The 14138-nt window shown below is 45.8% G+C and overlaps 1 protein-coding gene across 1 annotated transcript in view; it reads right to left on the reverse strand.

The window, feature by feature from the left end:
- RERE (arginine-glutamic acid dipeptide repeats) overlaps positions 1-14138 on the reverse strand; it is a 167345-nt gene that overhangs the window by 74196 nt on the left and 79011 nt on the right. Inside the window, 3 exon segments of the mRNA XM_027658296.1 lie at positions 1256-1355; positions 2187-2311; positions 4993-5041. Of these exon segments, the coding sequence (XP_027514097.1) occupies positions 1256-1355; positions 2187-2311; positions 4993-5041 (274 nt within the window).

Below are 14138 nucleotides of genomic sequence, written 5' to 3' on the forward strand. Positions count from 1 at the left end.
GAACTGTTATTTATAAGGAAACCCTTTGGGAGAAAAATTCAAAGTGGACAAGGAAAGTATTTTCAAAAATAGATGTGCAATACAAAGAGAAAAGAATTAGAAGAACACAACCAAAATATTTTGGGACTAATCTAATTCAGAAGCAAGAACTCTACAAGTGCAGCTACAGACTCCTCAGGCTGCTGAGTGATTAAAGGGGGTAATTAAAGTAGATGGCAAAGCAGTGAAGTTAAATGAATTTTCTGCATTAGTCTTTTATTATAGATAAGGGGAGAGAAACTCCAATTCCAAAAGCTCTTTGATGATTTTTGACCTTAACAGGAATTTGAGTCTCTGAGAAGGATGTTAAAGAACAGCTCAGCAGGCTCTGGAGTGGTGAGCCAGCAGGATCAGGTGGCATCCATCCCAAGGAAAGGCAGGAACTAAAATGGAACACAGGTAAGAACCTGAAGAGGATGTGCAAGAGACTGAACTGCAACAATGATCAAAGAGCATAAAAATCTGCATCACACAAAACCTTTAGGAAAGGAACCAAAGGACTTGGATTTCTACACTCCCCTCAGTTCTGGGAAGTACTGAGAAATAACACCTGACTTTGCAGAAGTCAAAGTGAGAACAACAGGGAAGGATTTAATTTGGGTGCAGAATTTGATCTTGGATTTCAGCTCATTACACATTCAAGTGTGTGTATTTGAACAAGAATGAAAGTTCTGGCACTGTTTACTTAGTAAGTATTACAAGGGAACATTTGAGATCTTAATACTGTTTTACTCCTGCCTGTTGCAGGATGAGAACTGATGCACCCTCTGAAACACATGAAATCAAACACAAGTGGAAATAAAATAAAAAAACCCAAAGCAGGTGGGTTTGATAAGCTAATGCTACCCAGGGAACACTTTCCCTGTTAAGAATGCAGGCATTTGAACCTCAGTTAACATTCCAGGCTGGCTGGACTGAATGGAAGGACCAACAGCCAGGTCAGGGGCCAGCTGAGAAAGTCACAATTCCAGCTGCTGGACCTGATCTGAGCAGCTTCCCACACAGAACATTCCCTGGGATCCCCTTAAAGGCACCACCCAAAAGTTCATTGCTGAAGTTCCACGGCTCAGAAAACAGGCTGGTGTTTGAAAGGAAGGTTGAACTACAATCAAGCTTCATATTGTGATCCCTAAATCTGTTTTATCTCCTGTTTTATGCACTGAGGAGCCCAGAAACAACTGGGAAGGCTGTTCCTCCCTGCAGGAGTTGTACTCACTGTGTTGAGGGCGTTCAGGGTGGTGTCGTCACGGGAGGCAGCGACACAACCGTCCTCTGTGGATCCTCCATCACACATCCCTGCAAAGGCTGCCATGCTCCTGTGGAGTTTGAGGGCAAAAGAGTTTACATTCCTCAGCTGCTCTTTGATGCACACATCATGAGAGGCATAAAGAGTGTATTTACAGCTTAAATCATGAATTTCAGGGCCTTGTGATACTGTGGGAACGAGGAGGACGAGGCACCAAACGCTGGTGGTTATGGAAAGCTGAGTCACCTCAGCACATGGAATAATTGGTTCATAATTAAAATCCAATCTAATTGGGTTTCATCAGTTAAAAATCTACACTGCAGTAGTACCAGAGCCTGATGAGCATTAAGGAAGATACAACCTCCAGACATGAGAACAGAGTCTCAGCAGAGACAGCAAACTTTTTGCTGTCATCTTAGTTTCATTATGTCAAAAAAACTAAACTGAATTGCAGATTCCCCAGTCTCTGGATTCCTGCAAGCTACAAGTAATTTACTAAGACTCTGAATTACTCTGAATCTACCAGGCAAACCAGAGATGTGTATGGAACTGAAATGCAAACTAGAGCTCCAAACACTCAGTCTCTGAAGGAATCCTGTGCTGTCACAGCTCTTCCACTCAGAGCAGTTCCTTCCCTTCTTCCACGATGCCCATCCCACACTGGATCATGCCAGCACACACTGCTGGCTTTGCATTTGAAAGCCAAAAGCCACAGCTGATGCAAAGATGCCTTGTTGGCCCAACAGCAAATCTGAGCATTCTTGTCTCAAAGGAAACATTTCAGCAGCCACATTATCCCGAAAGAGAATAAAGGAGGGATCGGATCCCACTGCACAGACACAGCATCCCACATTCCCCCTCCAGCACGACCCAGGCACTGCAGGATCGTGGCTGGAATTACCTGGCTGCCCTCAGGTACATCAGCAAGTCACAGTCGTTGACTCCTGGCATCCACACGAGCTCTTCGTGCTGTGTCACCGTGTCACCGTCCGGGGAAGGGAAGGGCTGCAGGTCAGGGAGCTTGGCCTGGGTAAAAACGGGGTTCAGACAGACATGACAGCTCTTCCTAATGTTAGGAAGCTTGTAAATTCTCTGCAATACTATGATCTCATAGATGGAAGATACTCAGGCAACAGGTGGTGAAGCTGTTTGATCCAAGTTTTCAGAAGTTTATCAGGAAACTGGGTCATCAAGCCCCAACCTACTCCCTTTATTCAGCATTTCTTCCTCCAGAAGGGCAGCTCATTTCCTGACAATTATGCAGGTTAACACCACTTCCCAGCCCACCACACAGACTAAGCACGTCTGCAGAAATATCAGGGCTTGGAAGGAAACCATTTTGTACTGCAAACACAGCCCTCTGCTGAACAGAAGTCAAACACTGATGGACAATTTATCCTCAGAGACAGAGATTGCATTTGTCACAAAGATGCTGCTACAACTCTGCTTGCCAGGCTACAACACACTCACAGAACATACTAATAAGAGAGAAGGCAAGAATGTAGCTACCATATGTGTCCCATTTTAAATCAGTAAAAAAAAACCCCACACATGTGATACTAAATTTAAAATTAAATCCTCGGTAAATCATTTAAACTCTAAAGAGAAACAAAGACATTTCCTGAAAGCGAGATAGCTCAGCAAAATGAACCCTGCCACTAAATAAGTATTACACTACTCTATCCAGAGACCCAATTAGCATCTTTAGTCATCTACTGCTATGAGATGAGATAGCTGAGAGCCTCTTCAGAAACAGCTTTTAAGCCCTATAATTACCTCCTATACTTACAACGCTAAACGTATTTGAGAGGCAACATTTCTACATAACCAGTAATTACAAGTCACAGGTTCAGATGTCTTTCATGTTCTGCTCTTTAATCTGTACTTTATTTTACTTCTTGCCTGGGAAAATGGATATGTCATTGAACTTCTCTTCTGGAAAAGGATAAGCCAGCATTATCCCCAGCTGAGGTTTCTGGAGGAGCGATGCACTCCAGCAGCCGGGGGGGCTTTGCACAAATCCATGTTCAGCCTCCTGTACCCTTGGAATGTGCTTGGTTACTGGAGTCACTCCCAAAAGCAACTTCCTCCTGAGCACAGAATCACTGAGGTTGGAAAAGACCTCCAGGATCACCGAGTCCAACCTGGGACCCATCACCACCCTGAGCACTGAGTGCCCCGTCCAGTCTTTCCTGAAACACTTCCAGGGATGGGGACACTCCACCACCAGGGCATTAATTAGCCAAAAGCTGTCACAGAAGAACACTGAGAAGAGACCCTCTGTCCTCCTGTGCCAGGGAATTTGGAGAACTGCAACTCCACAGCACATTTATCTTCACTGTGTCCTTGTTTGCTGTGATGACACAGGGAACACTTTGGGGTATCTGTGCACTAAGTAAAAACCAACCCAACAACAGCCTCCAGCATTTGTAACACACACTGTTTAAGGAAAAAGAAGGCAAGAGATTCACAAAAAATCTACCCCCTGGGGACCTCAGGGTTGTTTCTGGGTTCTGCTGCATGTCCTTTGTGCTCCCTGAGGGGGGTGGAGGGAATGAATCCATATCCACTCCCTGAGTTAAATCCCGGGGTGCACAGGAGACCCTCTTACACCCTCCACAGACAGAATCAAACAACAGGACAGAGAGCAGCAAATACCACCCTCAGCCTGACTGCCCACCAGGGCTTCCACAATCAACCATTCCTGGATCTTAAGATGACACCTTACACTAATTACCAGGCTGAGAAGAACCCTCTCAGTGGTGACATTTGTCCCGATGTACACGGATGCTCAGCAGGTGAGGGAGAGAACAATGCAAGTTTAAAGCATTAAGCAAGCAAGGATTTAACAGTGTTCTAAATCAGTGGACCTTCTCCCTGGCTCTGGGGTTTTTTCCCCCCCCATCCATAAATGCATCTGGTAATTACACCTTCCAGCACAGGTGACTAATGCCTGCCAAAATATTAGATGACAATTTGAGATGAAAGTTGTTTTGAAGGTACCATTTACAGTGCTCTTATTATAACTATGCAAAAGAACAGCACAGGTTGACTTGCCAAGGACGTTTTTCCTCTGAAGCAAAACATCCTTAAGAATGTTACATAAATATTTACTTTCACTTGCTATTAAACAACATTTTTAAAAGGGTCTGAATGAATATTCATCACTTGGATGTGAAAATCCAGTACTTGGACAGTGCAAAGTCAATTCTACAAGTAAAGGAGAGGATTCAGTTCCCAGTGACAGATCTGGCTCCATGAACCACAGTAAGTTGTATGTTAATGCTCTTTAGGAACAGATTATTTTCATTCCTTATGAAGGATTTCCCTCAAATTAGCACTAAAATATCAGGCACAACTACAGTCTTAACCTTATTCTGCTTCCCAGTGTTGGAACACACTCACCTTTCTCAATTCCTATTTTAACAATCCAAAGGACTTAAGGCACTTTTTAATTTCCAGTAGACACTCACAGTGCTTCAATCTTATTCAAGAATTAACCCAACAGCACTTCTGCTAGTAAAAATCATTAATATATCAACATCTGTCAGAAACCCCTGGGCTCAGGGATTCTAAAGTGAGTCATCTAAAGATGATTCTAAAAAACTCGCCGGATTTGAACACATGTAATTTTAAATAAGCATCATCTGAACAGATCAAGAGGCAAAAGCATGTCCAGATGTTGGGACATAAACAAAACCCCTTACCTGATGGCTGGGTCCAACTCTGATTTCACCTTGGGTACTGTTTAGCCTCCTAAGATATAAAAAAGAAACCAGCAATGAGAGAAAGAATTGCAATTAATAAAATTCAGGGTCACGTTCTGTCTTTTTTTTTCATTGCATTTCCAATGCAAATGGAAGAGAAGCAAAAATAAACGTTATTAAGAAAACAAGGGGGGGATATAGTCAGGTGTACACTGAGCAAGCAGGAGGTGTCCCTGCCCATGGCCAGCTCCAAACCCTGCCATGCAGAGTCACCTTCCAACAAACACCTGACTTGGACAAATCCTATGATCCTTTACTTGTTTCAACCCCAAACCCAAACCAATGCAGACAACATGGCAAGTTTTATCCCTCAGCAAAACCACCACTGGGCAGCCCAAAGCATTAAATCCCATTTGATGCCAGAAAGGTCACTGGAGGGTGTTTTTTTATGTGATAATATCATGTCTTAATGAACACTTTCACCTCAGCATTTCAAAAATGTTGTTTAAATAGGTGCATGAAGTTCAACTTCCCCTCACTGACCATTCTGAACTGTAAATCACCAGTGCCCAAGTGTGGATCTGAACAGGTCTTACCCAGGGGAACCTGTCAGACAGGAATAAACACTGGGTTTGTAACACTCCATCCCCTGCCCTGATATTCTGGCAATGTTACCCCTCCTAAGAAGCAAATCCACTCCAAAATATAATGCCAAGAGCCTCCTGACAACAATGAGAACATGTCAAAATGTTCCCCCCCCCAAATGCATATTTTTGTGAGACACGATCTGACACTGTTCTCTTGTTTTCAGGTTATGTAAAGGAATGACTGAACTAGGAAATCAATTTTATATTTACAAAGTTACACATTAAATACCAGGGTACGTTTTTTTTCCAGCTACGAGGTGTCAGAATTTTTCCCTGTGAGGAAGGAAGGGGAACCTGACGAGAGAAAATGCTGATGGCTCTTCCTTTATTCCCAGGATTCATTTTAAAGCCGTGCACATCTCTGCTAGTCAGTGCAAGTCAAACCTAAAAACATGCCTGAGCAGTGGCTGCCAGCTCCAGTTCTGCACCCCAGCCAAGGGCTGCACCAGCAGGTTTTGGACCTGCACAAAAAACTGGGCTGTTTTCAGTTTAAATATGAAAAACCCCAGCACTCCAAATATCCCCCCAACTCCCAATTTCTTCCAGTGAATATGATAAATACAGCATTTAATAACCAGGGCTGGAGGATCCTGTAAGGAACTGCAAAGTTAAAAGGAAAGTTTTGGATGGGACTTCTGCTCCCATCTATTCCCCTGGAAACTCAGTGGGGTTATCCAACCATTTCCCACGTGAAATGTGGAGAGAAACAGTTCTGTGTGTCTTTCCATCACCATTTTCTGATTATGTTCACACCCTCCCCTGCCCCAAAGGTGAGGACAGGGCTGAGTGAAGCTGCTGTGCAGGCTGCTCTCCATCCCCCTCGGATTGTAAAAGGGCACAAAGCCGAGGGCTCTGCAAGGGCACACGAGCTGTTCCATAATTTTCACTGTTTCCACGTCCCCAGGAATGGGTTTCAGCCAGAAAAGAAAATTCTCCTTATGGAAACCAAAAGGCACTGTAGGTTTTAAGCTAAATTATATTGGTGAGAGCAAATACAATGAGAATGGAATGGCATCCTGTGTTTATTCCGTGGGAAAGGGGGAAAAAAAGGAGCCAACACTGTATATGAAATGTGACACAAAAGAAACTGCTGTAACAAAGCAGTATCCATAGCAACAACAACTTAATATTTCAGTCCTCTTCAGCTGCAGTGGATTAAATATAATGACAAGATGTTCCCTTTGAAAAGTAACCTGTTGCCATGACAACGTTGTGTTCTGCAAAGTAAACAGGGGCTGGTCAGAGAGGAGATGGAAGCCTGTGCTGGAATATCAAAAAGGCAGGAGCTGCTGTGGCAGAGCAGGGCAAAAGCAGCAGGCTCTGATCCGGGAGAGGCTTGTTCCCAACAGCTCCCGGAGAAGAGAGAGGATGTTCAGTTCAATAAAGCTTTGTCCTTCCCATTCTGAAGCAACAGGGGAGGTTGGAGGTTCAAGGCCAAAGGCAGCAGCGCTGACAGAAAACAGTTCAGAGGTGAGGATGGGAAGGGACTGGAGGCAGCACAGGCTGGTGCAGAGCTTTCATTTACCAGCTTTAGGAAGAAGAAAGAGGAAGAAAGGTTGGGCACAACAGTTCCTGCACAATTTCCACTCCAGAAATAAGCTCAACCCTCTCTGTTTATCCCCTGCCTTCCTGTCCACACCAGGCTCGCCCCATTTAAACCAAGGGTGGCACCACTGGCAGCTCTGTCCATGAAAACGTGGCACTGCAATGCCAGAAAGGACTGGAATTCCCAGATGGAGCTGCCACGAAGCACAGCAGGATAACCTGGGGATAACTTGGGTTCAGGACTTGCAGCACCAACCACTGTTACAGTGTGGCCAGAGCCAGGCTGGGAATTCCCAGCAAAACTCTCTGAGTTTGGAGGCCACGGCCAAAGGCACTTGGAGATTTCTGCCCAGACTCCTCTGCACAGCTCTGCCCTGCCCTTGATGTGAATCCGAGTCAGTCCTTCCCCAGCAGGAGCAGTGAAGACCTTTGGCAGGTTCTGAGAGGAACCACACACAAGGGGGACCTTCGGGGTCAGGGATCGCGTGCACGAGGTGGAACCTTCGGAACGGTGCCACTGCTGCTTTCATGATTCCCTTTTTGCTGCCAGGGTTCAGCAGGAGACATGCTAGGCAGTAACTGCACGGTTTTGAAGTGACTTGCATGCCTGAGAAGGGGCTGAGGGAGGTGGCACTGCTGCAGCATCACACTGAACCCACTCTGTCCTTCTTCCCTTCATTACACCCAGCAGCAGACACGGTTCAATGTCCTTCTGCTGTGGCCACTCAGTGCTCTCCACCACTGCCTCTCAAACATCTGCCACCAGCCAGCAACAGCTCAAACCCCAGGAAAAGAACTCAGTGGTACCATTAAGTTTAAAAAAAACCAAACAACCAACCCACAACAAAACACCAAAACAAAACCCCAGAACCCAAACAGCACACACGGGCCAGAGTTCTGTGCTACCCACTGAACCACTCCGGGCATAATCACTCCTGAGACTGTGTAATGAGGTGATCCCTAATTAAATCAGAGGGATGCTTCCACAGAAGAAGGATTTTGAGCTGGCCAAACGGCTCAACCACAAACCTCCCCTCAGACAGTGTTTCTGAATCCCTTTGAAGCTCTCCAGAAATAAAAGTTTTGAAAACCAACTTGCTGGTGGGACGTGGGCAGGTCACCAACACCAACTTCACAGCACAAAAGAAGTTTCAAGCATTAAAAACTGGAAGCTTTATCAGGCTGGAGCAGCTCTCCCCACCCCGGAATCCAGCTGTAGGAGGGTCAGGGCTCTTGGAATTGAGCCCAGGACCACCAGGATGGCGATTCCTGTGCACTGAGCCATCCCCAAGGGAGGACACGTTGTTAGCTAAGGAAGTGTGCAAAACCAGCTGGAAGAGGTCATTAATTTTATATGACCAAAGATTAAAAGAGAAAAGACACAGCTCAAAGGCAGAATGTGCAGGGGGTGGGGCTGTTTGCTTGTTTTTAATAAGCAATAACAAGCTCTAGCACTGAACAATGAATCTGATGAGACTTGGGGTTATTTACGAAGCCTGCTATGAAACTCAACGGCTTCACTAAATAAAACCATGTCAGATATGTGCATTATAGACATAATAGATTATATACTGCAATTACACACTTAACAGAGATGTAACCAAATTATTACTGGCCAGATAATCAGTTACATCAATTGAGAGCACGAGGCAATTCTTAGATATTTGTGATTTCTGTAAAATTAATACAAATCTCAGGTAGTTAGGAAAACAAAAGTCTCAAGGAAAGGTTGTGGGTTTTTTTTTTTAAATCCTTTAATTCATATAATCCAATACCCAAGACGAAGAAACCCTGCTCTTCAGAGGCAGTTCTAAAAACATCTGGCAAGGATCATTTTGTTCCATCTCCAGAGGGACAAAAACGGGCGAGAACAAAAATTACTCCACTCCAACTTCAGCTGATTAAAAAATAGTTTATCAGGAGCTGAAGGTGGCTGGCATTGCAGGGAAGAGCATCTGCTTATGGTCACTGTTGGGAGACAGGAGACTGAGCCAACTGGAGCCCCAATTTTGACCTAAGATTATCTTATGCATGTCATGTTCATACACTACAAAAGGGACAGGCAGGCTCAGGGCACTCAACCTTTAACCAAAAAAAACCCACAACTACCACAAATACCTGAGGTTAAATATCTAAGAATAACAAGCTCCCTGATTTTCACCTGTCCAGCTTGCACTTGGCCCTTAAACCTTTTTTTTTTAAGCAAGATTTTCAAATCCATTTCACAGGAACGGTGTCTTAACCCTCAAAAAATATCCTGGTCAGCCCCTCGTGAGCTGAAGTTTCATTTAAAATCTGTTGTAACAGCGGGTTATAATTAAATAAATAAAAAAATAAAAAAATGCAGGAGCACTTTTATGTTCTGAGTGAAATATCCACCCTGTATTTCAGGCAAATGAACTTATAAGGGAATGTTTTCAGTGATTGCTCAATGTCAAGCAGGAATGAATAAACATGTCCCAACACTTGGATGTTGGGTGCAGGCTCAGACCTGCTCCCTGACTGCAGAGCCACAACCTGCAGGAAGCTGGGGGCTGTCCTGCCCCGTGCTGCTGTTTGCACAAGGAAGTAGTTGCCCAAGTTTGAGTCAGACAGGAAAAGCTCTTTTCAAGATAACGTTATTTTTCATGTTTAAATAGGAGGGGGAAAAAAAAGCCTTTAGAGAGTCCTCAGCACTGTGCCCCACTCAAAAGGTAGGATGGAAGTGACCATAATTCAGCTAAATTCCTGCAGAGGAAACAAGTGTTCTCTGCACACTGGAATTACCTGGGTGGGTGATATTTGCTGGCAGATTTCATTGATCACCTCTCCAAGACTTGTTTTCCAATATTTGTTCACCTTTCAATAAGGAACACACCAGTATTTTGATCATAAGTTCAAAAAAAGCCAATCATACAGTGGAAACTTGCATGGTTGTGATGCAAAGTTGCACAGTGCAAAGGTTTTTATCTGGTTACATGGGATTTTAAAAGAACCAGAATGTTACTTATTCAAAAGCAACATTTACACTGATAAGTAAATGTGTAAATGAATTCACCATGGAATGATGTTGCTTTAAGTCTTTATCCTGCACAGTTTCTAAAATAGCCAGGCAGTACCTTTGCACTTCCAGAGCAAACATTCACCATTAAAACAGAATAAATACCACAGTGGCACCGTTTTTTTTTATCTCAGTTTCTGGGCAGGACACTGGAATGGGGCAGCAACTTGAGCAGGTAATTTTTCCATAAAGCTTCCTCAGGTCCCAGGCAATGATCCCCCATTTGGGCTCTTGCTTGAACAACACAAACCTCCAGCTCCCTTGAACAGCAGGCACAGGGAGAAAGAACAAGGTGAGAAGCATGAAGAGTGTGAAGCATAAAGGAAGCTTGAAGATATCCCTGGTTCTGCCACACACCTGGAAATGCAAAGCTCTGATTAAAACAAACTGCAGCCTGAAGAATTGAGAGGCAGGGGGAAAGGTGATCTGAGTGATTTATGCCTTGAAAAAAGCTGAAATGAAGGCAGAACGAAGGGAAGAAACCATCAAATACTGGGCCATCACTTCTTCACCTAAAGGACAATATACAAGCACTTCCCATGAAATATTTGTGACTTCCAACAGCTCTTTGGAATGGCACTGAAAGTCACCAGAACACCCACCAGTAACCTCTGAAGTGGGGAGAATCCTCTGGGCATCCAGCCAGCCTAAAATTCACCTAAAATCCACCACCTGGAGCACAGCCCAAGCTGACCAGGGAGGAAGAGGCTTTTCAGGGCACTAAAGATCTTGCCAGTACCAAGACTGCTCACATCACACAGCCTTAGTCCTCCTCACACCCAGGGTTTTCCTGGTTTGGCTTTTCTGGGGGAGGGTTGTGGGTTTTAGAGGTTTTCTTTAAGGTAGGGGGAGAAGGAGGTGGGTTTTTTATCTGTGCTGTAGCTTTTTTTTTTTTTTTTTTTTAAACAGGTCCTGTACTCCTACACACAGACCTCAGGAGCTGCTTTGGTTACAGACTCCAACCCCACAGGTGGTAACACAGGTGACAGACATTTGTGCTGAAACACGTGGAAAGGAAGAATTGAGATCTCAAAAGCACTGAAGGTCTGCTGTGAGAGGAGCATTGCCACAGGGAATACAAATATCCATACATTTGCTAGAGGCAGGAACCATCTGACTCCACACCACGGCACAGGCACCTGAGGCATCCTGCAAAGGGGAGGTCTGGGAGCCAAAACATCCAACATCACATCCACAAGCTCTTGTGCAAGTGATCAGTGAAGAATGACACATCTGGCATGTTATTCCAGCTGTATTTGTTTTGCCAAATGTAACGGTCCTGTTCAACAATCAGATTTTGTGGCTGTTATAACCTAGAGGTACTTATTCCACCTGTGCTATGGTAAATCAGTCTCACAGTTTTTAAAAATAAGCATGACCAAATGATCATTTTAAGCTTAGAGCTGGCATTATTCTCAAACCTTTCTTAAATGCAGGCACAAATTGCCACTGAAAACCAGCAGAAAGCAGATTGCTTCATACCCTTCCCATACCTCAATGCATTCTCTTCTGCTTTTAAGTCAACACGAGAACAAATGTTCAGGACACAAGTGCCATATCCCTGTATCCCTGCAGAGCACTGTTGTATTCCTGCCTGTATTCCAGTAGCTCCTTTATTAGGAATAAGAATGTTTCCAAAGCTTAGGCCTATGGAGACACCTCTTTAAACTATGAAGTGATCCAGCCAGGCTGAGTTCAAGGGAATTGGGCTCTGTCATCATTAGCAGGGCTTTGCTTCAGCCAATGGCAAAAGTGACCAGTGATCCACATTAATTAGGAGTTCTTGATTTTTTTATGCTCTACAGGTAGAAAAGGAAATGGAAAAGGGAATGAAACTTGGGATACAATACAGATATGGACATGGCACTAACTTGGGCAAAATTCTGCTGGCTTATTCATCATTCATTCCTCAGCTGCTGACAAGAATCATAGAATGGTTCTGGTTGGAAGAGACTTTAAAGTTCATCCAGTTCCACCCCCTGCCATGGGCAGGGACACCTTCCATTATCCCAGGTTGCTCCAACCTGGCCTTGGACACTCCTAGAGATGGGGCAAGCCACAGCTTCTCTGGGCAACCTGTGCCAGGGCCTGCCCACCCTCACAGGGAAACATTTCTTCCTAATATCTATTCTAAATTTCTGCTCTGTTAGTTTAAAATTGCTCCCCCTTGTCCTGTCACCCTCTGCCCATGTGAAAAGTCTCTCCCCCCAGTGACACACACTGTGCAGGTGAGTGACAAGGTGTGCAAGGCTAAAGGCCAACCAGCCTTCTGCTCTCCAGCTGCAGAGATGTCACCGTGAGCAGCACAAACACACCTGTCACCTTTAAATCCACACACTCCAGTAACTCCCAGACAAGCTGCCCTGGTTGAAGGATTTCCCCTCAGCACCAGCCCCTGCGGGGTGAGGTCAGTTCTGCAGGACAAGGGGCCGACAGAGGATCTCAGTTCAGACACTCCTGAATGAGAACACGCTGCAGAATCATATTTGCTCCCCCCAACACACCCAAGTCCTCTCAAACCCATCTATATTTAGCAGTGACACTGATGGCTGCCCCACAAGGACCTCAGAGCCAGTCAGGACCAGAGCCCAAGCCTTACATTTTACTCAGACCAGCCTCAAAAGCTGTTTTGCCAGCCTGATAAACCACCGTGGGTGCTGCTGACGCGGCTCTGCTCCCTGACACAGCACAAGCTCTCAGCGCTCGAGGCAATATTGCTGCAATTTAGATGCACAAGTGTCACCTGCATGTGACTGCCAGGCAAAAGAGACCCAGGCTGGGCACTGCTCCTGAATACCTGAGCAAGTGTCAGCAGGATCGCTGCCCCTCCATCACCAGGAGAACCACCCATCCTGGGAGCGACCAATGGATTGTGCTGCTGATCCACGACCCTCCTCTAACAGCAGCCAAAACAGGCCCAAACATTCCCTAATCCCAGCTCCGGCAGCGCTGCGGCTGCAGGGAGAGCCTCTGCAGCTCCCTCCAGACCCGGCATGCAGACAGCACCACCGAAATCCGAACTGCACCACGAGGAGAAGGGGAAAAAAACCCACAAACCCAAAAAACAAGCCCCCACAGCTCCAGCGTTTCAGTCCATGCCCCCCTCGGACCCCCTGGCAGTGCCCTCATGCACCGTGCGAGCGACGCCGCTGAGATTTATCACAAGGCTCTGAGGAACATGCAACAGCAATGGAATGATTTTCATAAACATTGCAGAAAGTCACAAACAACAGCAAAAATCATCACTGTTTCGGGGAGGCCGGAGTGATGTATCCTACCTGCAGGGGCTGAATGGATCATCCATGACTATGACAGGCGCCTGCGGGTTCGGATGTATCCCTGAACCCCCCAGTTAACAGCTAAAAACTCTGCCTTTTCCACTCTACCAACTCAAAATGGAGGCAACATGCAGGCTGAGAGACCTCGGCGAGCTTTCACTGAGCTTGTGCTGTGACCTAAGCCCGCACGCAGAACGCAGAAACTTCGCCCTCGGACTGGCGGCACTGAGCATGTGCTGTGACCCTCCCTCAGCACGCCCGGGCTCTCGGCGCGATCAATCCCAACGCGCTGTTTCCGTAAATAAAGCTCGGAGCGCTCGGCAGAGCCGCGAACACCCCGCACACACACAGATACAGACACACACACACACACGCCGAGCTTGTGTGCAGGGAAGTGGGGCCTTGGCTGGGGGATCCCTCACGGCCAACGCCGGAGATCCCGCCCCGGCCCCCGCGGCGGCTTCTCCCGCGCTCCCCGAGGCGAAACGAAACGCGCTCCTGGAAGCCTCTGGTTTTTTGTGTTGTTTGGGTGTTTTTGTTTTTGTTTTTCCTTTCACTACTAGGTCGTCATCAGCTTTTCGACATTAAAACTCGCGTCGCGTTTTCACGTGGAGTTTATGTGTTAGAAAACGGAGC

Source organism: Corapipo altera, unplaced genomic scaffold (genome assembly GCF_003945725.1).
Source record: "Corapipo altera isolate COAL_440 unplaced genomic scaffold, ASM394572v1 301, whole genome shotgun sequence".
In the NCBI taxonomy this organism is placed as follows: domain Eukaryota; kingdom Metazoa; phylum Chordata; class Aves; order Passeriformes; family Pipridae; genus Corapipo; species Corapipo altera.